Here is a 24,764-nt window from a genome sequence, read left to right on the forward strand (position 1 = left end):
TGTGTGGCTTCATCCTCCAGTAATAATAAGGATAGTACTATCATGTTGTGGCATTATCAATTAGGTCATCCAAATTTTTTGTAACTCAAAAGGTTGTTTCCCTCATTATTCGATCAAAATCCTAACAACTTTCAATATGAAGTCTCCCAACTATTCAAACATGCTCGTACCACATATCCTAATCAGCCTTACAAACCATCCCATCTTTTTTCAATGATACATAGTGACATTTAGGATCCTTCCAGAGTAAATTACATTACTGGCTCCAAATGGTTTGTCAAATTTATTGATGATCACACCAAGGTTACTTGGGTATTCCTCATGAAGGAAAAATCAAAAGTGAGCCAGCTACTTCAAAACTTCAACAATATGATCCAAACTCAATTCAGAACCAAAATCCCAGTGTTGAGAACCAAAAATGGGAAAGAATACTACAATTCAATTCTTGAATCATATTTAATTAAGCATGATATAATTCATCAAAGCTCATGTCAACACTCCTCAACAGAATCGAATTGCTGAAAGAAAGAATCGACATTTGTTGGAAGTTACAAGATCCCTCATGATGGCTGCCCATGTACCTAAGCATTTTTGGGGTGAGGCGGTTCTTACTGCTACATATCTTATAAACAGAATGCCTTCTCAAGTCCTAAAATTTCAAAGCCCTTGCCAATCCCTTCTCAGTTCCTATCCTCACCTTCGAATCATCTTGTCTATTCCCATTAAAGTGTTTGGATACACTGCATTTGTTTTTACCAGCCAACAAAACCAAAGCAAATTAGATCCCAAATCCATCAAATGCATATTTCTCGGATACTTTCTGAATCAAAAAGGATACAAGTGTTACTCACCAGTAACAAAGAAATTCTACCATCTATGAATGTTACCTTTTTTGAAAATCAACCTTACTTTTCCAAAACTACCATTCAGGGGGAGAATCCGATCACATGGGAATATCAGCTTTGGGAAAATCCTATTATCGACCCACCAAACACTTCTCAAACTCCCTTTCATGTCCAAAACATCCAACCAAATCCTCCAAGCCCAAAGTCCACACAAGGGAAAACAAAGAAAGAATTGATTGTCTATTCAAGAAGAAAAATATAGGAAAAGGTACACCTTCAAAGCAAAACCAAGAATCTGAACCAAATACTTGAAACCAACACAGGTAACACTCTTACTGAATCTGATTCAATTGAATCTTTTGATGATCTTGATCAACCGATTGCTCTAAGGAAAGGTGTGAGATCATGTACTCAACACCCAATCTGCAATGTGGATTCTTATGAAGGTTTATCACCCAGTTATCAGGCTTTTGTTACCACACTAAACAATATGCAGATTCCCAATAATATTCATGAAACACTCATGCAACCAAAATGGAAGATGGCTATTTTGAAAGAAATCAAGGCCCTAGAAAAGAACAAAATATAGGAGATTTCAGAACTACCAAAAGGGAAAAACCCAGTTGGGTGCCAATGAATTTTTACTGTCAAACACAATGCAGATGGAAGTATTAACAGATTCAAAGCTCGTCCTGTTGCAAAAGGATTTACTCAATCTCATGATGCTGACTATAAAGAGATATTTGCTCTGGTTGCTAAACTTAATTCAATCTGGGTGTTATTATCATTGGCAGCAAATCCAAATTGGCCACTTTACCAACTAGATGTCAAAAATGCATTTCTTAATGGTGACCTAAAAGAAAAAGTTTACATGGAAATCCCTGCAGGATTCAAAAACCAGGACAATTTTGGTAAGGTATGTAAGCTTCAAAAGTTTTTATATGGTCTCAAAAAATCCCCACGTGCATGGTTTGATAGACTAACAAAAATGGTAAAGAAGTATGATTTTTCACAATGCCAGTCTGATCACACCATGTTTGTCAAACATTCACCTAAAGGAAAAATAGCCATTCTTATGGTCTATGTCAATGACATTATTCTTTCTGGAGACTGGAAAAAATTAACAACCTAAAGAACCTCCTAGCCAAATAATTTGAAATCAAAGATTTGGGACACCTCAAATATTTTCTTGGCATGAAGGTAGCTCACTCAAGGAATGGCATCTCTGTTTCACAGTGTAATTATGTGCTAGACTTACTAAAGGAAACTGGAATGCTTGAATGCAAACCTGTGGACACAATGAATAAGGTACAAATGGAAGCACAAAGTCCACCAACAGATAAGGGCAGATATCAAAGACTTGTTGGGAAACTCATCTACCTCTCTTATACAAGACCAGATATCGGTATTTCAGTTAGCATGGTAAGCAGATTCATGAACAACCAACCAAGAAACATTTAAGGGCTATGTATCAAATCTTACAGTACCTAAAAAAGAGTCCTAGCAAAGGGTTATTTTTTAAGAAGACATCAAGCCGAAATGTTGAAATTTACACCGATGCTGATTGGGATGGATTCATTATTGACCGAAGATCAACTACTGGTTATTGTACCTATGTGTGGGGAAATTTGGTTAGTTGGCAAAGCAAGAAACAATCTGTGGTGGCTAGAAGTAGTGCAGAAGCTGAGTTTAGAGCTATATCTCATGGCATATGTGAGGGAATTTGGCTGAAAATATTGCTAGGGGAGTTAAAGGTCTTTGCAAAAGAATCCATGAAGATATTCTGCGACAACAAAGCTGCCATAAGTATAGCAAAGAATCCTGTTCATCATGATAGGACTAAACATGTGGAGATTGATCGTCACTTCATCAAAGAGTAGATAGAGGAAGGAATTGTTAGATTAGTTTATACTACCACATGCCTCCAAACTGCAAACATACTCACTAAAGCTCTCTCTCTTAAAACAACTTCGAGAATCTAAAGTCCAAGCTGGGCATGATTGACATCTACCACCCAGCTTGAGGAGGAGTGTGGAAATCTAATCTTCATTATTGCTTGATTTGTTGACTTTATCTATTTCAGTTAAGTCCTTTTAGAATAAGAAGTGATTTGGGTAATTACACCAAATCCATTAGATATTTTCCTATTATGTGTAGAGAGTAAATTACACCTTTGATTAGCTGTTTTAATGCATGAAAATCTTGGGTTTTAAAGCTGAGAATATTCAATTTTTAGCCTATATATTTTCATGCAATTCTAGCATTGTAATAAAAAAAATATAAAAGAATAAAATAGTTTTATTCTAGAGATTTCTTCAGAGAGTAACCTTCAAGCCAATTGGTTCAATTAAGTAGGACTTATGGAGTTCATTAGTTTGGGCAAAATCGAAAATGGAGCCACAATGAGAATTAGAGATCAAGACATTCTGTAGACAGAAGTTTCAATGCCATAGTTCAATCTGTGAGATTGAAGAATAAAAGATATTAATCAAAATAAATGCATGTGTCAGATAGTGGATGTACTATGTTAACCCTAATGAGAGCATCTGGGAAGGCAGAAAGGTCGTTTGGAGATGAAGGCTATCAAATTTTTATAGAAGTAACTATATGTTGATGGAGGATGTTCATATAATGCAGAGATTTCCACAATTTATTGAAATTGAATATCTTGTTATGTTTTCTTTATGTTGGCTGTTTTACTTTAGTTAATAGTTAATAATTATGTTTTTGTTTTATTAAGGGATCATGTTACTAGCATGAGATCTCTTAATGAGTTTGAATGGGTAGGTAGATGGAGTATACGTGTATCCAAGGCTAGGATAAAAAGCTACTGTAACCTAGTATAATTATTCTTTTAGACACATCAGGCAACTGTATTATAGTGGAGTATTAGCTGTTACTGATTCTACAATCAGACACCCTAGTTTTATTGTTCCCACTTCAATTTTACATCACAGACCCCGTTGCTAAATTCTCTAAACTGAATCCATCAGAAAAAAAGGGAAAAAAAAAAGTATTAAACAAGGTAACAACTCCTGCAATTGGATAGCGCTAGACATAGTAGCTACCTTCGTAAGGGATCTAGCAAATTGACTGGGCTGTGGCTCAGCATCTTCTGGCTTATTCCAGCTTTCAACAATCTGGGGCAGTCCGTGCAGATGAACCAACAACCTCTCTCTCATTATCTGAACAAGCTTTGTGTGTATTTCATCCCGATGAACCTTATAATCCTGAATTTAATAAAATAGAAGTGTCAGATTTATCAAATAAGGTGTCCCCAGTGAGGGGCAGGAAAAAGGCAGATTGAGATATTAGCCTACAATTGAGCTCACGATTCATCTGTATCACTGAATTCTTGTCAATAAAGGGAAGACTTTTAGGGTACATTTACCTAATAAGTTAACAGAGAAAAGGATAATAAATACTTTTCTTCAAAAGGACAACCTGAAACTTTTAAATTCAAGGTATCTGGTCAAAACTGGGAAGGAAGCGAGGAGAAGAGCTTCCCTCATTGCATAGTCTAAGGCTGATGCAGAACAATGTAGGGAAATGCCCAGAGAATAGAGAAAAGCGAAATCTCCGAGGAAACAGAGAAAAATATAGTGAGAAAATATAGAGGAATAGGGAAAAAATTGAAAGAAACAACAAAGTAGAGAAGAGAAAATCCAAGTCCAATACTCAATATCTCAATGATCTACTACCAAATGCAACTGCATACAGGGAAAACATAGGGACTTGTAGGCTACTCCTTGAACCCTAATATAATTCAAAATATAAAATATAATAACTAAATGTCCTAATAATTACTAAATATGAAAATTACACCCCATAAAAATATAAAATTAATAAAAAAATCCAAATAACTCAATCCTTCCATAAGCATGATTTTTTCCGACATTGAAGGCTCCTTGGTCTCCACTTTCTACAGGTTTTAGCTTAGAAAACCACTGGGTGATTATGTAGGTTTATGTATCAATCAATTATCATAGGCTTTAAATTCTAGCAAATGAATGGTCCTAAGTTAACATTTTTTGTTACGTTTTTCCTAAATTTCAAATTTTCAACACTAATCAAATTCTATAATCTGATAACCCCGAAACACATAGGCTGCATTCGAATGAGGTCTAAAAATTTCGTAAGAGCTGCCAGACAAGGGAATTTTATGAATAGAAATTTCAAGCATTCCATTACACTGAAATCCCAGATCATTCCCTTCTTTTCTAATTTAAAGTTTTTTTTTACCAATCATATCTCTTGTTTTACATATCAAAACGTCTTTCTCCCTTTCTCTTCACTGTTTCTCCCTTGTGCCTCTTTCTTCTCTCTTTTCTTACTCATTTTGAGCTTCTTTTCTTTCTATTTTACCCATCAATTTAGTTCCACAATTTTGGTGGTCCAATTCGCGTATCCAAACAACCTGGGACATAAAAGACCCACAATCTGGAACATAAAATTGGATCACTGATCCGGGGTGTACTAGCAGTCCTGGAAGCTATAATCAAGACTCAATCAATGCAGGATAAACCACTTAACAGTAGTCATTTGACACTTTAATAAACATTAGTAAAACAAAGAAACATAATGACACAAACAAAGACTAGCTAAGAGTGAGGATTATGGACAGATAGAAGTAACCTAAAGGGCTCTGTTAGCTTCAGTTTTCTTCTCAGATGCTCCTGTTCACTTCAACCAGCTAACCAACACAGTTTTAATAACCATGAGTCAGTATCAAAGAAAATCCCTATCCTGATTAAAGTAAATAAACTCTTATATAGAAAATATGGAAAACAATCAAATCAGTCAATCATAAGAAAACACCATATACAATCTACATTGCTTAGACTGAGGAGTGTAAGATAAATGTCTGTGTCTGACCCGGGTACATATAATCTTTTCTAAGATTTTCCATATATTTAGAGGATGAGAAAGCCGGACTCATGTCCTTTGGATATGTGCCAGACATGGGTATTTCTGGAAAAATGAAAGTTAGAGCAAGAAAGTTAATTCCATACTATAACACGATAAAATAGTTAATCTAGGCTTAAACTTCATTGTATACATTACTCAATTTGAAAATAATGATAAAAATGTTTCACCTTGACTACATATTTAGACCAGCTTCAAAAATTTAAGTTCAAAAATCCACATGCAAACCATGCTATAAACAATAACAAGAAAATGACACACCAAAAGAAAACCAGAAACAAAGGATAAAAAAATAAATGAAGAGGTGTAGATGTGGTAAAATGCAGAAGAAAAGTGATGAAGCCTTATACCTGTGCTACTCGATCAAACTCCAACAGCAATAGTGACTTTCGAGGCTCAGGAACTTTCAGAAACAAGATTTGCTTGATTTCTTAGGCCAGAAACAAAGCAGCCATCAATTATTCAACAACATTTATATGAGATAAGCCCCAAAGCAAAAGCAGTACAAGTTTGAAAATAATGGGATGTCTTAACTGTAATTGTCACAGGCAAAGAACATAAATAGTTTGAACTCAAAAACATTCCTTGGTTTCTGCAAGACTCATAAATCAACTACATCTGACAGTTGATCAGTTATTTGTGTTTCACTTCTTTCTTCAAATTAGTAAAGTATAATTCAGTTAAGAGACCAAAAAGGATTGAGTAAACTGAATAAAAATTGGTTATGTGGTGGTCAAAAGTGAGGCAGTACAACATGTGTTTGCAAGAGAGCTTCCTACAGTTTAAAGGAAAAATTTTCAGCTGATTATGAGCCAGAATAATGCTGGAATTGAAGCAGAAAAAAATAGGCAGACAAAAACCTAAGATTCACAATTGGAATTTCCTTAGATTGGCACCAGGTCAGGTAGCTTATGCAAGTTCTAAAAAGGGACAAAGTGGAATTCTCATAAGCATGACAAGTAGTAAAAGAAGTAAAATGGCATAAATAGGTTTGAATTCAACCTGAACTGCAAGAAATAGTAAGCCTAGACAACAACAAAATTTAAGAACCTCAATTAAACAATAATAATATTACAAGGATAATATCATAGAATTCCACTTCTCACCTGCACCCAAACCAGAAGAATTTCATGCCACCAGAAAAATATTGTTAGACCAACAATGTAGTGAAAACAGCCCTGGATGGGTGTACAACATAAATTGGTGACTAAATGTTCCATTTTTTTCTCTTATATTTGCCATTAAGCAGCTTTCACATTTGTAGTTCATCACTTACTGTTTCAGATTTGTCAAAAAAGCAACTTAATTCTGTGAATTCATGAAATTTGAATCTTCTTCGCATCAATTTGGATATGTTCACAGCAGTTTGGAGGGTAGCAAACCAAGTTTCCAAGACAGGATCAAGCTTCTTAGACAAAAAAAAGTTAATGGAACTGGTACAAACATCATTAATGCAACAATCAGCAGCAGCTTTACAGAAATCTTAGGGAAACTTTATAACCCCAATAAAAATCTACCATTCACCAAGTAGCTGCTCTTTGATCTGCTTCTCTTGCAAAAAGCATTATGTCTACATCTTTGTTTTATATAAATTTATAAATGCCTCTTTTTCTACCTAAAATTCAAAGCTTGCACTTAATTTGTGTAGTAACAATCCTGGAACATTCTTGAACAGAGATATTAACATGTGTAACAGGATCTTTAAGTGATCCAGTAGAAAAACAGCAACAGATATGTCAATTCGTCAGATAACAGGAACTAGGCTAAACTTTGATTCTTTTCTCTCACACACTAATTTTTCAGCATCAAGTGATATAAGAGTCTCTTTTGTAAGTTCGTTCATATTTTCCAATGGAAATTTTCAGCTGGTTTTGCTTGCTCACTTTAATTGTTTAGACTCTTCAGCATAACATTAGAAGCTACTTTCTTTTCTAGTACTTTTGCTACAAAATGCTAGCCATGATTCTTTGACATCTTATCTTTTGCTTAACTCATTGTAATCTATTTACACTTAATAGCCTTAGGTGTAAAAAAAATTCTAGCACAGTTCTTCAGTAATCCCGTTGGCACAACATTGACATCTTAAGTTCTATATTGACTTTGTGCTACAGTTTCCAAAATACTTTATCTCTTCATCACTAAAGGATTGGAGTTCTTCATATTTTAAATCTTGCATTCATGGTAGCATTGAAGCACAAGAGCAAATCCTTACCTTGGCTCTTTTACATGATATCCCCACCATGACAACTCAGCATCCAACATTTGCTTTGATCTCTTTCAGATCAGCTCAATTTTATTTCAAGAAACTAACACACCTGTAGCACCCAATAAAACAAAAGTACTTCTTGTGTACAAGTCACTTGCATATGGAATCACATCCCAGATGTGCAGCTCATCATTTCTCCCCGTGTCAGTCCCTAACACCATGCTAAAGCTATGCTGCTAAACTAATTTTTTGTTAATTATATTAGCTATGATTATATCTACAAAAGTATACAGACCTCAAGGCACTCTATCATTTACATCGTGTACAAATTGAGGGGATGGAAGAAAGCGGAAAGGAAGAAAGGGGAGGTGGTACCCTCTCCCTCATTTGGAAAAGATTTTAATGAGAGATATTTAGTTGGGTGTATGTACCCCTACAAAGCCCCCCACTCCATATTTTAAACCCTTCAAAATTGCCGGGATTTGAAGGGGAAGGATTTCAAATTAAAAATCTTTTGCTGGAAAGACATTTATCAATTTAATCCATTGAGGATGTAATAGTAAAATCACATTATAAGTTGTCATTCCCTTTCCTTTCCACTAGCTAACCAAACAAGGTTGGTAGCATACCCCTCCATTCCATTTCCCTTTCATGTTTAAGCCATCCAAACAAGAGGAACCATACCCTCACCTTCCCCCTCTTTCCCTCACCCTCCCTTTCCTCTCCTTCCCTTCCCCTCATGGCACCCAAACATAGCGTTTTAAGCACTCAGATTTCCATGTATTCATGTCTTTGATGTTGCTCTTCAAATCACACCCATTGCCTTTATGATTTACCATAAGTATGCCCATATACCAAAAGCATATGCACAACAAAAAATAACACTATATATAATCTTTCTAACAAGGAACAACAAATCTAACCAGATCAAAAAGACACCAAAGTTTCTAAAAATTGAACAAAGACACTCAATCTGTGAACTGGATGTAGCTGAAGTTTGCCAACAAGGATGATGCAGCTGATGCATTTAAAAAGTAGTAATGTAATGATTATATGATAACCTACCAGGAATAATAGCATATGTGAAACTAATGACTTGACTTGCCAAGGCCAAGTGTTTAGAAGTAATGGACTTCAAACCAGAAACCTGAAATACCATTGAAATCCAATAAAAAACTGACAATAAATTGAGTTCATATGAAGCACATCTTTTTTTCTCTTTCGAGAAATTAAAGTATGTCATAGACTTCGCAACATATAGTTAACGATGTTCCTAGGCTACAACTGGGGCTCAAGAAACCATGCACAAGGAAAACTTACATCTGATTACACTAGTCTTATATCCAGAACCAGAATATTATATCCAGAACCCTCCAGGTTTTAATCAAATTATTCTCAAATAAAACTTTTGAGAAGGGAAATATTCTAGTTACAAGATCACTTCATACCTGCATGGCTCCAGCACCCAAAACAAGTTGGCAAGTTCTTGTATTGAAAAATTTTAAAATCTCCACAACACGATGAACCACTTCCAGGGATAGTGCTGGCAAAAGATGATTCATGTCAATGTACTCCGACAGCATCTTCAGCAATATTAAGCCACTGAAACGAATGAGAAAGTAGAATGTGGGAAAACACTTAGTTACAGCTGGTTGTAATCTGTATATATTTGTATCCCTAAAATTAAGAATTTGTATCCCTAGAATTAAGGACAAAATATTAGGATAGACATCCTTTAATTATGGGGATCAGATTTAGGAAGATTTAGTTTCCTAGTTTACCCTCTAGTTAGCTATATATAAACCTATGGTGCTTGTATAATTCTACAAAGAAGTTTTCTACACACTCAATTTTTCCACATGGTATTAGAGCTTTAGGCTCTTCTTGGGAAGAAAATTTTTTCAGCTTTCATTGCTGAATTCTATTTCAGGCCTTCATAACCAAATCCTATTAAGTCTTTCATAATCTTCTTTTTTTCCTTTTTGGCCTTCATTGCCTAGATTCGTTTCAGTGCTGTGAAAGATAACCATGTCAGAGATAGCAAAATCTGCCGCTACTACCTTATTTGAGAAAGTGACAACTGGTCAAACCATAGGAGAACTACAAAATATCAAAGCTGCATACAGATTGAATGGAAAGAACTACTTGAAGTGGTCTCAGTTGGTTCAAACCTTTCTAAAAGGGAAAGGAAAATTGAGCCATCTTCTTGGTACCGGTCCTAAGATAGGAGATCCAAAATTTGAGGCTTGGGATGAAGAGGATTCCATGGTTATGTCATGGCTGTGGAATTCTGACACCAGATATTAGTAAAACTTACATGTTTTCGTCCACAGCCAAAGACATTTGGCAATCAATTCGGCAAACCCACTCCAAAGTTAGGGATGCTGTTCAAGTCTATGAGATAAAGATCAAGAATGCAGCTCTCAAACAAGGGAAAAATGCTTTTCTTCTAAAAAATCTTTGGCAAGAGATGGACCACTATTGGTGCATAGAAATGAAGTGCGGTGAAGATGCAACAACTTTGAAGGAATTTATTGAAAAAGATCAAGTCTATGATTTTCTTGTTGGACTTAATGTTCAGTTTGATCAAGTCAGAGTCCAAATTTTGGCAAAAGAGGATCTGCCTTCTTTAAATGAGGTTATTTCCATGGTTAGAGAAGAAGAGAGCAGAAGAGGAGTGATGCTTGACAGTCTGCACGTAAAAGAATCTGCTATGGTGTCTACTGGTGGGAAAAATCAAAACTTGGAACAATTACCAGTCAGTGAGAAAAGGAAAGGTGATTTGGCTAAAACCTCAAGTCATGACAATCTTTGGTGCACCTATTGCAAGAAGCCAAGGCACACCAGAGATCATTGTTGGAAACTAAATGGAAAACCTTCAACTTCAAGCAAAGAATGGAGTTGCAAAGGAGGACAGCCAAGAAATCAAGGGAAAGCTCACATGACCGTAATGGAGTCAAACCAGGAGAAGGCTCAGGAACAAGGAGAGTTGAAAAAAGAAAAGATTGAGAAACTGAGAAACCTATTAGGAACTCTTGAAAAGACCACTAGTGTATGTTCCTTGGCACACTCAGGTAAAGTCTTCAGTTCAAGTAAAGTCTCTAATTCTCATGGATTAATATCTCGGATAAGTCTATTAAGAGTTCTTGGGTCATTGACTCAAGAGCCACAAACCACATCACACATTTTTCATAGGAATTTAGTACATATGCCCTATGTCTTGGTAATAAAAAAATTATTGTTGCAGATGATTCCCTTGCTATAGTGGCAGAATTAGGAGATGTTCAAATTAATCCCCAATTTGTTCTTAAAAATGTTTTTCATGTTCCTAAATTTTCTACTAATCTGATATCTATACAAAAACTTACTAGAGACATGAACTGCAATGTCATTTTTTATCCCTCATATTGTGAATTTCAGGACCAGGGTTTAGGGAAAATGATTGGACTTGCTAAGGAGAAGGATAGGCCATACTATCTTGAGACATCCAACAACGCAAGTAATATCAAGAATAGTTTACCTTTGTCATTTCTTTCTGAAAAATCTCCCAATAAAAACAAAATCTAGCACTATCATTTTCGTCTTGGACATCCTTCTTTTGGAACTTTAAAAAACATGTTGCCTTCTTTGTTCAAAGGATTAAATATCGAAAATTATCATTGTGATGTTTGTGAACTTGCAATGCATAGATGTGTGTATTTTTCAGTTAGTAATAAAAGAAGTTCTACTCCTTTTTACTTGATTCATAGTGACATTTGTGTCCCTCTATAATTCCTAATATTTCTGGTGGACGGGTGGTTTGTTTCATTCATAGATAATTGTACCAGTGTCTCTACGATTTTTTTTACTTAAATCCAAATAAGATGTAAATAGTGTGTTTTTAAGCTTCTAAAACATGATCCAAAATCAATTTGGAGTGAAAATCAAGAGATTAAGGTCTGATAATGCAATAGACTATTTCAACCAGAGTCTATCTACCTATTTTCAAAAAGAAGGGATTGTGCATGAGTCATCTTGTGTTAATACTCCACAACATAGTAGAGTGACAAAGAGGAAAAACAGCCATTTACCAGCCACAACCTAAGCCTTCCTTTTTCAAGCAAACGTACCCAAATCGTACTAGGGAAAGCTATTCTCACTGCCACACACATTATAAATAGGTTACCTTCAAGGGTTTTGGGATTTAAAACTCCTATGGAACTACTCTCACAATTCTATCCCCACTTTAATACCACAAACAACCTCATTACTAGGATATTTGGTTGTACATCATTTGTTTATATTCACAGTCATAATACGGGGAAGTTGAATCCAAGTGCAATTAAGTGTATCTTTTGTGGGGTATTCATCAACTTAGAAAAGATATAAGTGCTATCATCCTCGTACCAAAAAATTTTGGGTCTGCAAATGTCACTTTTGAAGAAAGTACATCATTTTCTACTCAACCTTATCTTCGAAAGGAGACATCATTTATGGAAGATAAGGATAAAGACTTCTTTTTGCTTGACTTATCCTCTTCCAAAATAGTTTCACCCATTAATTCTTTTGAGTATAAACCTATTTCTACGGAATCCAAGTCAAACGCTGAATTTAAGTCTGAACCCATTCCAAACACAGAAGCTGTGACTAAGAATAATACTATTCTTGATTCTATGAAGGAATTACAAGTGTACTCAAGAAGGAAAGTTCCAAATCCTGAACCGATGCAAGTCCAAGAACCTGATCCTAACTCTGGAAATGAGGTAACTACAATCTTTGACTCTTTCTCAAAATGAGCATGAATCTGCCAAAATTAGTAATTATGATCTGCCTATTGCCATTAGAAAAGAAACCAGAGAATGTACCAAACATCCAATATACCCAATCTTTAATTTTGTATCATTTGAAAAATTCTCACCATCCGACAAAAAGTTCCTTATGAGCCTAAACACTATTTCTATTCCAACTACATTATCCGACGCATTATCCAATGAGAAATGGAAGCAGACCATGAAAATAAAAATGGAAGCCTTTGAGAAAAATAAGACATGGAAACTTGTAAAGTTGCCTAAAGGAAAAAATCCAGTTGGGTGTAGATGAGCTTTTACTATAAAATACAAGGCCGATGGTACTGTTGATAGGTACAAGGCCAGGTTAGTGGCTAAGGGCTACACTCAAACTTATGAAGTGGATTATCAAGAAACTTTCGCTCTAGCTGCCAAGATGAATACAATTAGAATTTTGTTATCCTTGGCTGCAAATTACAATTGGCAGCTTCAACAATTTAATGTAAAGAATGCATTTTTACATGGTGATTTCAAACAAGAAATATATATATGAAAGTTCCACCAGGATTCAGAGGTCATCTAGAAGAAAACAAAGTATGCAAGCTGAAAAAGGCTTTATACGGCCTTAAACAATCTCCCAAGGCCTGGTTAGAGAGATTGGGCAAAGTGATGCTAGCAATGGGATATAAGCAGAGTCAAGGGGATCATATACTGTTTATCAAGCACTCGGATTCAGGCAGAGTCACAATTCTATTAGTATATGTTGATGATATAATTGTAACCAGAGATGATGAAAAAGATAGAGAATCTCTAAAATAGTGTTTGGCTAGAGAATTTGAGATAAAAGAGCTAGGAAGATTGAAGTATTTCCTAGAAATTGAAGTAACTCACTCACAGCATGGTATTTTTGTCTCACAATAGAAATATGTGATGGATCTTTTGAAGGAAACTAGGAAGCTCACATGTAAACCTGCAAGTACCTCTATAGATCCTCATCATAAACTATGAGAAGCTAATGAAGATGTTGCTGTAGATAGAGAGTTGTACTAGAGATTAGTTAGAAAACTCATTTACCTTTCACATACTAGACCTGACATAGCATATGCTACGAGTGTGAGAAGTCAATTTATGCATAGTCCTAACAAAGTGCACCTACAGGCTATCTATCATATACTACACTCTTTGAAGGCCAATACCGTGAGAGGTATCTTGTTCAAAAGAAATTCAGGTCTATTACTAGAGGTATATACAGATGTTAATTATGCAAGTTTGATAACTGATAGAAGATCTACCTCACGGTACTACACTTTCCTAGGTAGTAACCTTATAACTTGGAGGAGCAAGAAACAGAATGTGGTGGCAAGATCAAGTGCTAAAGCAAAGTTTAAAGCAATAGCTCAAGGAATTTGTAAACTATTATGGTTAAAGATTATCTCAAAAGACTTGAAGATCAAGTGGGATGAACCAATGAGACTCTACTATGATAACAAGTCTACAATAAGCATTGCACACAATACTGTGCAACATGATAGAACAAAACACATTGAAGTAGACGACACTTCATAAAGGAGAAACTAGACAGTGGGTTGATTTGCACACCGTATGTATCAACCAAGGGTCAACATGCAGATGTCTTGACTAAAGGTCTCAACAACGCAACATTTCAAGAAATTATTTCCAAGCTGGGAATGGAAAACACCTATTCACCAGCTTAAGGGGTAGTGTGGGAAAATCTTTAGTTACAGCTGGTTGTAATCTGTATATATTTGTATCCCTAAAATTAAGAATTTGTATCCCTAGAATCAATGACAGAATATTAGGATAGACAATCCCTTAATTATAGGAATCAGATTTAGGAAGATTTAGTTTCCTAGTTTACCTTCTAGTTAGCTGTATATAAACCTATGGTGCTTGTATAATTCTACAAAGAAGTTATCTATATACTTAGTTTTTCCACATAGAAAAACAAATGGCATCAAGGCTTATTTATCATGTAAATTTTGTCTTCTTGTTAAACATGTAACATGCATATGAATGACAGAAAATGAGTATAATGCACAAAATACAGTCTACATAATCACAAAGCTAAACAAAGAGGAGAATTTGGATCCTGAGAGAGGATTAAAACCACAATTAACAGCTCAACTTCATGAAGAACAAATTGTAGGAAAGGGAGAGGATAGAAGGATGAGAAGAATAGAACAACCTATAAATAGATGAAAACTAATAAAATACGAAGAAGAAATAATAATAATAACAAGATAACTAACCAGTTGACCATGTGATAACCAACACCACCATATTCAAGTGTTTGAGTAGTAGGTTTTCCACGCTCCTTCATATTACTGCTGTTACTCTGAGATGAAGTTACTGCATCAGATTTCTTTCTCCCAATCACCTCAGCCTTCCCTTGAGTAGCATCTACTGCAGGTGTGCCACTAGAATTAGTCTGCTCATTCTGGTGAAGAGAACCCTGTAGTCCAGTGTCAGTCACTTGAGAACCCTCATTGCTTGCAATCATATAGCTGTAGCTTTCTGCCATATTACTATCAGCATTATCCTTGTTTTCAGAATTTATTGCTTCAGAATGAAACAATGAAGACACAATTGCCTGAAATTCATCAGGAACATCTACTTCTACCCATGTCTCTTGATCAAGCACTGCTTTTATTTTTGTCATCTACAGTAGATGCTTAAAAAATTATTCCAGAATCAACAGAAAGCAATGCAAAAAAAACTGGTAATTGGGATCAGGAACTAACTCGAGATTCATGCTGGAAATCAACAAAGGATTTCGTCTGTGACTGCAGCATTCCCCTGATGCTATATCCCAACCTTCCACCAATCTGTTAAAAGTTTGCATACAATGTCATCACAACCCCAGACAGGTAAATTGAATCCTTTCTTTCAGTAAAGAAGAAAACAACAAATACCTTCTCTGTAGCAGTTATAAACTCTTGAGTGATATTATATATGCTCAAAAACTCTTGCAATCTCAACCTAGGATGAAGAACAGCGCGAACCCCAAGCAGCTTTGCCCACCGACCATGAGCAGCATCACAAGCTGCAAAGACTGCTTCAGTGTTTTCTCTTAAAACATCCGCTCTGCCAAAGATCAAATTTCCCCACAGTATTATAAATAAGGTGCAAATACAAACAACTCTGACTTTTTTATTTCAGCAAGTGTATTTCAATTAAAACAAGTTAACATGTTCGCATTACATCAATCTGCAGCATTTAGACAATTCTGAGTTTTTATTTCTTTCACCAATTTTATTTTAAATTAAAACATGTCGGCATCATTCACAACCATATCTTAAGTAAAATAAGTAAAAGCAATATGAGTTTATTTCATATTATATTAAATTTTTGGGAAACAAATATCAAGAGGTTCTAAAGAAGCAAAGTAGGAAATAAGAGACTTAAGAGTTCAACATGTAATTGAGTAAATCTATTCAAATAGGTAAGTAACAACATAACAAGTTCCATGGTTGCTAATTACACTGCAAGTCTATTTGCAAGGACGTATGCTCACATCATTAGGTAACTATAGTGGTCGCATAAGACAATAGCCTCAAGTCACCCAATTATCATGAGAAAGTTGAGTTGTTAAACATTTTACGCGGCACTAAAGCAGTAAAGATCATACCAAGTGACCAAAAAATGATAATGGATAATTAGATAGCAACCAGTGTTCAAACCCAGAACATAGGATAAACAGTCGAGAGTGATGGGTTAAGGGTCAAAACAGCTCCACTTTAAAGAAAATTCCTTTGTCTGCTCTTCTCCCTTTCATTTTTGAGAATTTCAGTTCAACATTTTGATATCCCTTGAGCAATTCAGCAAAATGTACTAAAAAGAAATGAGAAACAGAAGAAAAAAAAGCAGAGTCAAAGCAAGAAATTCAAAAGAGTATATCTTATTGTGAAATTTATTTAGGAAAAAAAAGTGTTCACGAAAATTTATATATAATGAGAAATCAAATCACAGTTTAGCTGCATTGAGCCACTAAAAAGCTGACACTTTTAATCAATGGTCAGTTTAATCAAGCCAAAAAGCTCTGGGTTGTATACAACTACAAATATATAGCAGGCCACTAGATATTTGCCTAAGCAGAATCCACTTTTAAAAAGACCAGAAGGGTGAAATTACTGGCTTTATCTGGTTTTTAAGATTTTGACTAGTTTTATTTGGTTTTTAACTAATCTAATTTAAAGATCACATCTGTATTTGACAAGTTATTGATTCCCAATCTAAATAGTTGAACAGGCTGGTTGTCATGAGCCAACCTTGTATAGGGCCATGACCGGGGCTTAAGTTGTCATGAGCCACCCATGTATAGGACCATGACCGGGTAGAGGTGCCAAGGGGGGAGGGTAGATCCCTTGTGCTAGGAAAAATGTCCCCATTTCAAACATTGTAACGGTTAGTGGTAGCATAGCTCTAAAATCTCATATGCTCTTTAGATGGGGTGAGCAGGGACATATTGTTGGGCTGCCTCATTGGTTAAGGTATGTGCTAGGCCACCCGTCAAGGGCTGCCCCTCTGGCCCCGACGATGGTGGGAAGTCTCAATGTACTATTCCCGATATTAATAAAATATTTCTTTTGTTCGGAAGTCTCGTGTGTTGCCTCAATGCGCTTTCCTTTCTCCCGATATGAATGTGCTTGCTTGTGTATGCTTGAGATTAACTTGTGGCTTGTTGTTGCTTATTCAGATATCGAGTTATCCTTAGCTGACTTGTGTAGAGGCATCCATTCAAGTGCCTACATTGAGAGAAAGCTTAACTCGTGACACGTGGTATCAGAGCACGGTTGAGAAGTGCTAGAGAATTGATGAGATGGCCACAAGTGGTGGATCCAATTATCAAGAGAGACTTGAGGAGCTTGAGGCCACGGTGGCCACGTTAAAAGCTCACGTGCTGACTACTGATCGACTGAGGGAGATCGAGACAACCCAACAAGAGTTGTCTAATACTCTACATAGTTTGAGCGAAGAGGCTAGAGATGCCTTGAATGTTCTCCAAAAGGAGTTTGAGGAGCTCAGAGCACAAGTGAGCATCCTACAAATGGCTGTGGCCAGATCGAGCTCTAGCTCAATGGAAAGGGGAAAAAGGGCCAAGGTGCCGGAGCCTCGAAGCAATGAGGGGGCGAGAGATGCCAAGGAGCTTGAAAACTTCCTGTTTGACATGGAGCAACACTTCCGAGCTGTACACACAGGTTTAGAGGAAGATAAGGTAGCAATGGCATCGATGTACCTCACAGGGGATGCCAAGCTATGGTGGCGATCCAAGTTTGTTAATGATGAGTGCTCGATTAAGACTTGGGCGGACCTGAAACAGGAATTGAAAAACCAGTCCTTCCCTGAGAATGTGGAGTATATGGCCCGAAGGAAACTTCAAGAATTGGTGCAAACAGGAACAGTGCGAGAGTTTGTGAGGAGTTTTTCTACTCTAATGTTGGATATTAGAGACATGTTCGAAAAGGTCGAGATGTTCTATTTCCTTGAGGGCCTTAAGCCTTGGGCTAGGACAAAACTACAAAGACAAAAAGTGAAAGATGTGGCCACGGCCATGGCTGCAGCCGAACATCCATGATTATAATGATGGCTCCTCAAAACGGAAAAATCCTCCATCAGGTGGCAGTAACTTCAATTTTGGGAGTGGGGGAAAGATGACTAGAGTGCACCGACCCTTCAATGGGGGATCAGATAAGAGGCCCTTTGGTCGAGACAGCACCTAACCCAAGACAAACAATGCAGTGATTTTCAAGCCTAGGCAACCACTAGCTTGCTTCTTATGCAAGGGGCCGCATCGGGTGGCCGAATGCCCACACAAAGGAGCCCTTAATGCCTTAAGAGCCTCGTCTCAAGAGTCCGCAAAAGCACCAGAGATAGTCGAAGAAATTGAAGAGGAGCCAGCAAGATGGGTTCGATAAGGTTCCTCAATGCCCTCCACACCCAACTAAACACGATAAAGAAAGAACAGGGTAAAGGCCTGATGTATGTGGACCTAATACTCAATGAGAATGCCACCAAGGCCATAGTAGACACGGGTGCAACCGACACCTTCATCACACCAAAGGAAGCAAAAAGGTGTGGTCTCAAGGTTAGTAAGGACTGTGGGCAAATGAAGGCGGTTAATTCGCCAGCCTTTGCGATCAGTGGAAGCTCTAATAGTGTGATGACCAAGTTAAGGCCATGGGAAGGGAAGGTAGACTTTATAGTTTCCCCCATGGATGACTTTGACGTTGTCCTTGGATTGGACTTCATGATGTTGGCTCAGGTGATCCCAATCCCCGCCGCTAGTTGCCTGTTGTTCTTAGGTGAACGCCCATGTGTGGTGTCGGCCACTATCTTGCTGAAAAATGGGAAGAAAATGATTTCAGCTTTACAGTTCAAGAAAGGGGTAAAGAGAGGGGAACCCTCTTTTGTGGCCATGCCGATTTACAAAGAAGGGATGGAAGTGGAACCGATACTCCATGGGGTGAAAAAGGTGTTGGAAGAGTTCAGAGATGTGATGCCAGGGAATTTGCCTAAGGTCCTACCTCCTCAAAGATCTGTGGACCATGAAATTGAGCTCCTCCTAGAGGTCAAACCCCCTGCTAGAGCCCCTTACCGCATGACCCCGCCAGAGTTGGCCGAACTAAGGAAACAGTTAGATGAGCTTTTACAGGCCGGGTTCATTAGGCCATCAAGGGCACCTTTTAGAGCACTTGTGCTATTCCAGAAGAAGCCTGATAGAAGTTTACGATTATGTGTAGGCTACAGGGCCCTGAACAAAGTCACCGTGAGAAACAAATATCCCATCCCTCTTATAGCAGATATGTTTGATCAACTAAGTCAGGCCAAGTACTTTTCCAAATTGGACTTGAGACCGGGCTATCATCAAGTCAGAATTGCAGAAGGAGATGAACCAAAGACCATTTGTGTAACGCGATATGTTGCATTTGAATTTCTTGTTATGCCTTTTGGACTGACTAACGCTCCTGCCACGTTTTGTACATTGATGAATCAGGTGTTCCATGACTATCTTGACAAATTCGTAGTCCTCTATTTAGATGACATAGTGGTGTATAGCGCCACTTTGGAAGAACATCAAGAACACTTGCGCTTGGTGTTTTGAAGATTACAAGACCACCAGTTGTATGTGAAAAGGGAGAAATGTGCATTTGCCCAAACCCAAATCCACTTTTTAGGTCACATTGTCGAACGTGACCACATTCGAATGGACATGGAAAAGGTTAGGGCTATCAAGGAGTGGATAACACCGAAGAATGTTAGTGAACTCCGCTCATTTTTGGGATTAGCCAATTATTATAGAAGATTTGTAGAAGGGTGCTCTCGCAAGACCACGGCCCTCACGGAGCTATTGAAAAAGGAGCATAAATGGTGTTGGACAAGTGAGTGTCAAGGGGCCTTTGAGGAATTGAAGGAAGCTATTATGAAGGATCTTGTCTTAGCTCTCCCTGACATTGAGAAGCCTTTTGAAGTCCAGACGGATGCATCTGATTTTGCTATTGTGGGAGTGCTTTTACAAGAACGTCACTCAATAGCATTTGAAAGTAGGAAGCTAAGCGAAGCTGAGAGGAAATATACGGCCCAGGAAAAAGACCTCTTGGCGGTGGTAGTTCACTGTCTAAGGACTTGGAGACATTATTTGTTGGGTTCACACTTTCCCGTGAAGACGGACAATGCAGCCGTTAGCCATTTCCTCACCCAACCAAGGCTCACAGCGAAACAAGCTAGATGGCAAGAATTTTTAGCTGAGTTCGACTTTTGTTTTGAGCACACCGCTGGAAAAACCAACCAAGTGGTCGACGCATTGAGCAGAAGAGCAGAGTTAGCGGCCCTTAGAAGAATTACCCCAATGGCAGCTAGTAGAGTTACGACAGACATTCGCAAGTTAATTGAAGATAATTTGGGAAAAGACCCGCAGGCTAGTGCCATCCTGAAGCTAGTTGAAGAAGGGAAGTCCAAGTATTTCTGGCGGGAGAATGGGGTCTTATGGACCAAGGGTCCTTGATTGTTTGTGCCGAAGGCAGGGGGTCTGAGACAGATGCTGATGAGGGAATGCCATGACACACCATGGGCCGAACACCCGGGCTAGCAACGCACTTTGGCTTTATTGAAACAAGGATACTATTGGCCTCACATACGAAAGACGCGATGGACTATACAAAGACTTGCCTCATCTACCAACAAGACAAAGTTGAAAGGAAGAAACTTGCAGGCATGCTTGAACCACTACCGGTGCCCGCTAGACCGTGGGAAAGCATCTCTCTTGATTTCATTTCAGGCCTTCCCAAAGTTGGTGATCTTTGAGTTATTTTGGTGGTGATCAACCGTTTCTCAAAGTACGCCACATTCATTCCCACCCAAAAGTATTGTACTGCGGAAGACACAGCTCGACTACTGTTTAAACATGTGATCAAATATTGGGGCCTCCCTTAAAACATTTTAAGCGATAGAGATCCAAGATTCACGAGGTCCTTTTGGAGAGAACTTTTCAAGATATTGGGGTCCTAACTCAACATCTCCTCAAGCTACCACCCCTAAACCGACGTCCAAATTGAACGGTTCAATGGGTTACTAGAGGAATACTTAAGGAATTTTGTTCAAGCCAATCAAAAGGACTGGCCTTCGTTATTGGACGTTGCTCAGCTTTGTTTTAATTCCAACAAGAGCTCTTCCACTAACAAGAGCCCGTTTGAGGTGGTCACTGGACAATTACCAAGGCTACCCCACACATCTCTGGAGCAATACAGAGGGGAAGAATCCAAGAGCCTTCAACCTCAGCAAAGAGTGGAAACAAAACACAGAGATTGCACAACCCCTACCTGAAGAAGGGGTTGAAGCGAATGAAGAAATGGGCAGACAAAGGTCGCTGGGTGCAACAATTCCAAATTGGTGATCTGGTTCTTGTTCGACTAGTCCCTAAACAAACTAGGTTCTTGAGGAAGCGAGATCGTAGATTGGTGCGCAAATATGAGGGTCCAGTGAAGATCCTCTCCAAGGTAGGGAATGCTTTTTACAAAATCGACCCACCAAAGTGGATGAAGGTGCACCCAGTATTTCATATGAGCAACCTAAAACCTTTCCATGCAGATCTTACAGATGCTAGCCGAAGGGAGCCAACCAAGGCCACCATCACCATGAAGCCACCCTCAGAGCATCGGGTTGAAGAGATCTTAGCCGACAGGGAAACCAAGGTATCTCGAAGACTAGTTCGTGAATACTTAGTGAAGTGGGAGGGATTAGGACCAAAAGAAACTAGCTAGGAAAGGGAACACAACCTCCGGGCATTCAAGAGGAAGATTGAAGAATTCCAAGCCAGCAAGTCGACGAGGGCGTTGATAGAATAGGTGGGGGAGGATGTCATGAGCCAACCTTGTATAAGGCCATAACCGGGGCTTAAGTTGTCATGAGCCACCCATGTCCATGACCGGGTAGAGGTGCCAAGGGGGGAGGGTAGATCCCTTGTGCTAGGAAAAATGTTCCCATTTCAAACATTGTAACGGTTAATGGTAGCATAGCTCTAAAATCCCATATGCTCTTTAGAGGGGGTAAGCAGTCGGCATATTGTCGGGCTGCCTCACTGGTTAAGGTATGTGCTAGGCCACCCATCAATGAAACAATGCAAAACCATATATCAACAATATTATCAAGGAAACAAAATACAAAAATTTTGATTTCAGATCAATCAATTTTAACAAACATTACAACTCCAGCTTTTATGTGTCAGTAAAAGTAGGCAGATTAGCCAGATTCAAAGCTTCCTTAAGATGCAAATGGACCTACAACTTCAATCATACACTACAAAGGTCAGAAGATTATCATTGTTCATTATCTTGAGCATCCCAAGGTTTTGAAATTGTTGATTCAACAAATTTTGCTTGCTAATCTTAGTTCATTATCATTGTTCATTTAAAATTTGCAATGCACTTCTGATCACTACTAACAGTTCAGATCTTAGTTCCAGTTTATTTTTTTTGGTCTCACTAGGATAACAGATATTAGAAATAAAACATTTTTTCCTAGAAAAAATACATTAAATATGTTAAAGTCAACAATAATTTCACTGAGCCCAACGGTAGTATCAATGCTTAACAACTAAGAGAGTCAGGGTTCAAATCTCACCAATGACACAAAAGAAAAAATGAAGCCTAAAAAGCATTACAAGTTCAAGTTTAATGAACCTGAAATGGTTTTGACCAATCCAATCCAAGCACAAGACTAGCTTGCACCAGGTTAGACTGGTTTTGACCCCTTGGGGATGGGTATGCACTAAACCGGATAAGAGGCTGTTTCCAATTCAAAAATGGTTGCACTGTCCAACCCAATCCAGTTATAAAAACATTTAAGAAAATTTTGTCATCCTCTCTTCCAACGATAGGTCCACAATATTTTCCATTTACCAAAACAAATGTCAAAGGGTGGGAGGGGGTGGAATTGGAAATTGCCAAATAAAATGCAGAGGAGCATATTCCTATCTACCCCAACCACCAAAAACCACCTCAAAATCTACGAGAATATTCCAAATAATGTTAGAGCAATGCAAATTAGCAAAAAAATAGGAAAGGGCTAAACCTGAAATTCTTTGACAAATTAGAGGGGCTTATTGCATCACTTGCTTTCCCTGGGGATGAAACAACCTTGGAAATACTCCTCAAAGGTGCATATGGAAGAAGTGCACCACCCTGACCATTACTCTCTTGAGAAGATTCTGCCACCATAGCACCAAGAGCAATTGCAGCAGCAACTGAATCAGCAGCATAATGACCATCAAGGTTGCACATTATCCACTCAATGGCCCTTTTCACTTCAGCTGCCCGGACTAAATGTGCCTGCATTCACTAAAAGAAATGAAATCATATTACATCTTACTTAAGTGCTGAGCAAAACTAGAAATTGTCATAAAGAAACAACCATACCAAGCTTAACATCATACTAAAAACTAATCAAGCATAGAAAGACACTGCAACATGCAACATTTTTATGATAAATAAAACGAGTGTTCCCAATTTTTATTACAGAAAATATATATCCAAAGGAGACACCTCTTGCAGGCCAGTAACACATTCAATGGTTTTGTTGACTGAATTTTCATATATGAACCAAATCACAGCACTCACACTAATAGCAGAGAAACAAGTAACAGCTTAACAAGCCTGGTTATTTGCCAGTAAGCTAAATCAAAATGATACAGAAGCATCTTACAATTTGCTATATTGCTTGTCCTATAACGTTCTCTTTTTTTTTTTTTTTTAATTTAATTATGGACAATTATATGATGTAATCTCAATTAAGTGATCTTGTGACCTTTTAATAACTTTGGACTGCTAAGATTACAAGGATATTAATTAGTAACCAAGGTCTCGTTATAGACCCTAATAAAATTGTTGCAACCTAAAAGATACATCAATATTTATCCACTGTTCTGTTCTGTCTTACACTTTCAACCTAGGCACTAGATTACAAACTCTCCTCCAGCCATCTTCAGAAACAAGCTTTCAGCTTAACCCAAAATTTGAGCCAAATTTCTGAACTTGATGTCCGTCATTCTTGGACAGGCACATTTGGCTCTCACTCCCAAAGGAAATCAATTTTAAAAAACTGAAGAAACAATGAATAATAAGGGCACATAAAAGACACAACACCTCATCTAATAATTGAAAATTATCATATCACAATCCTGTGCAGCATAACTGCACCAATTGCAAATGACAGCTAGTAATACACACTTTATAACAGGAGCTGAATCCTCTTCCAGGATAACTCCATCCTCAATACCCATAATCTTGTCAAATGTACAGCCTTAAGGAGCGGACATGTTACCATCTGCTATGACACATATGACCTGAATTTGACACCCTAGCAACTTACACAGCATCCAGAAATCACTCTGTTGACCAAGTCAATCTTAAAACTATTTCTTAGCTGATTATATGATAACCAAACCCATGGCTCATCTCATTTGCCAATCAAATCATAGGAGGCGTCCACCAGAGAATGGCAAATGGG

General features: G+C 37.7%; 1 protein-coding gene across 6 annotated transcripts in view; it reads right to left on the reverse strand.

Moving 5' to 3' along the window:
* The window catches only part of LOC111278862 (vacuolar protein sorting-associated protein 54, chloroplastic-like), a 42,338-nt gene that overhangs the window by 4,098 nt on the left and 13,476 nt on the right, over nucleotides 1–24,764 (reverse strand). For 2 of the 6 annotated variants that reach the window (XM_022865555.2, XM_022865554.2), the window contains exons 8-15: nucleotides 23,331–23,587; nucleotides 15,677–15,848; nucleotides 15,506–15,589; nucleotides 15,014–15,423; nucleotides 9,426–9,579; nucleotides 9,043–9,124; nucleotides 6,122–6,201; nucleotides 3,914–4,075 (exon numbers count right to left, since the gene is read on the reverse strand). In XM_022865555.2, the coding sequence (XP_022721290.2) occupies nucleotides 3,914–4,075; nucleotides 6,122–6,201; nucleotides 9,043–9,124; nucleotides 9,426–9,579; nucleotides 15,014–15,423; nucleotides 15,506–15,589; nucleotides 15,677–15,848; nucleotides 23,331–23,587 (1,401 nt within the window). Of the gene's footprint in view, nucleotides 1–3,913; nucleotides 4,076–4,165; nucleotides 4,423–4,523; nucleotides 4,602–5,480; nucleotides 5,539–5,720; nucleotides 5,817–6,121; nucleotides 6,202–9,042; nucleotides 9,125–9,425; nucleotides 9,580–15,013; nucleotides 15,424–15,505; nucleotides 15,590–15,676; nucleotides 15,849–23,330; nucleotides 23,588–24,764 lie in introns of all 6 variants that reach the window. The other 4 variants (XM_089764463.1, XM_089764464.1, XM_089764462.1 and 1 more) reach the window with 4 other exon arrangements.

This window comes from Durio zibethinus, chromosome 8 (genome assembly GCF_047325235.1).
Source record: "Durio zibethinus cultivar Kanyao isolate XHJ-2024 chromosome 8, ASM4732523v1, whole genome shotgun sequence".
Classification (NCBI taxonomy): domain Eukaryota; kingdom Viridiplantae; phylum Streptophyta; class Magnoliopsida; order Malvales; family Malvaceae; genus Durio; species Durio zibethinus.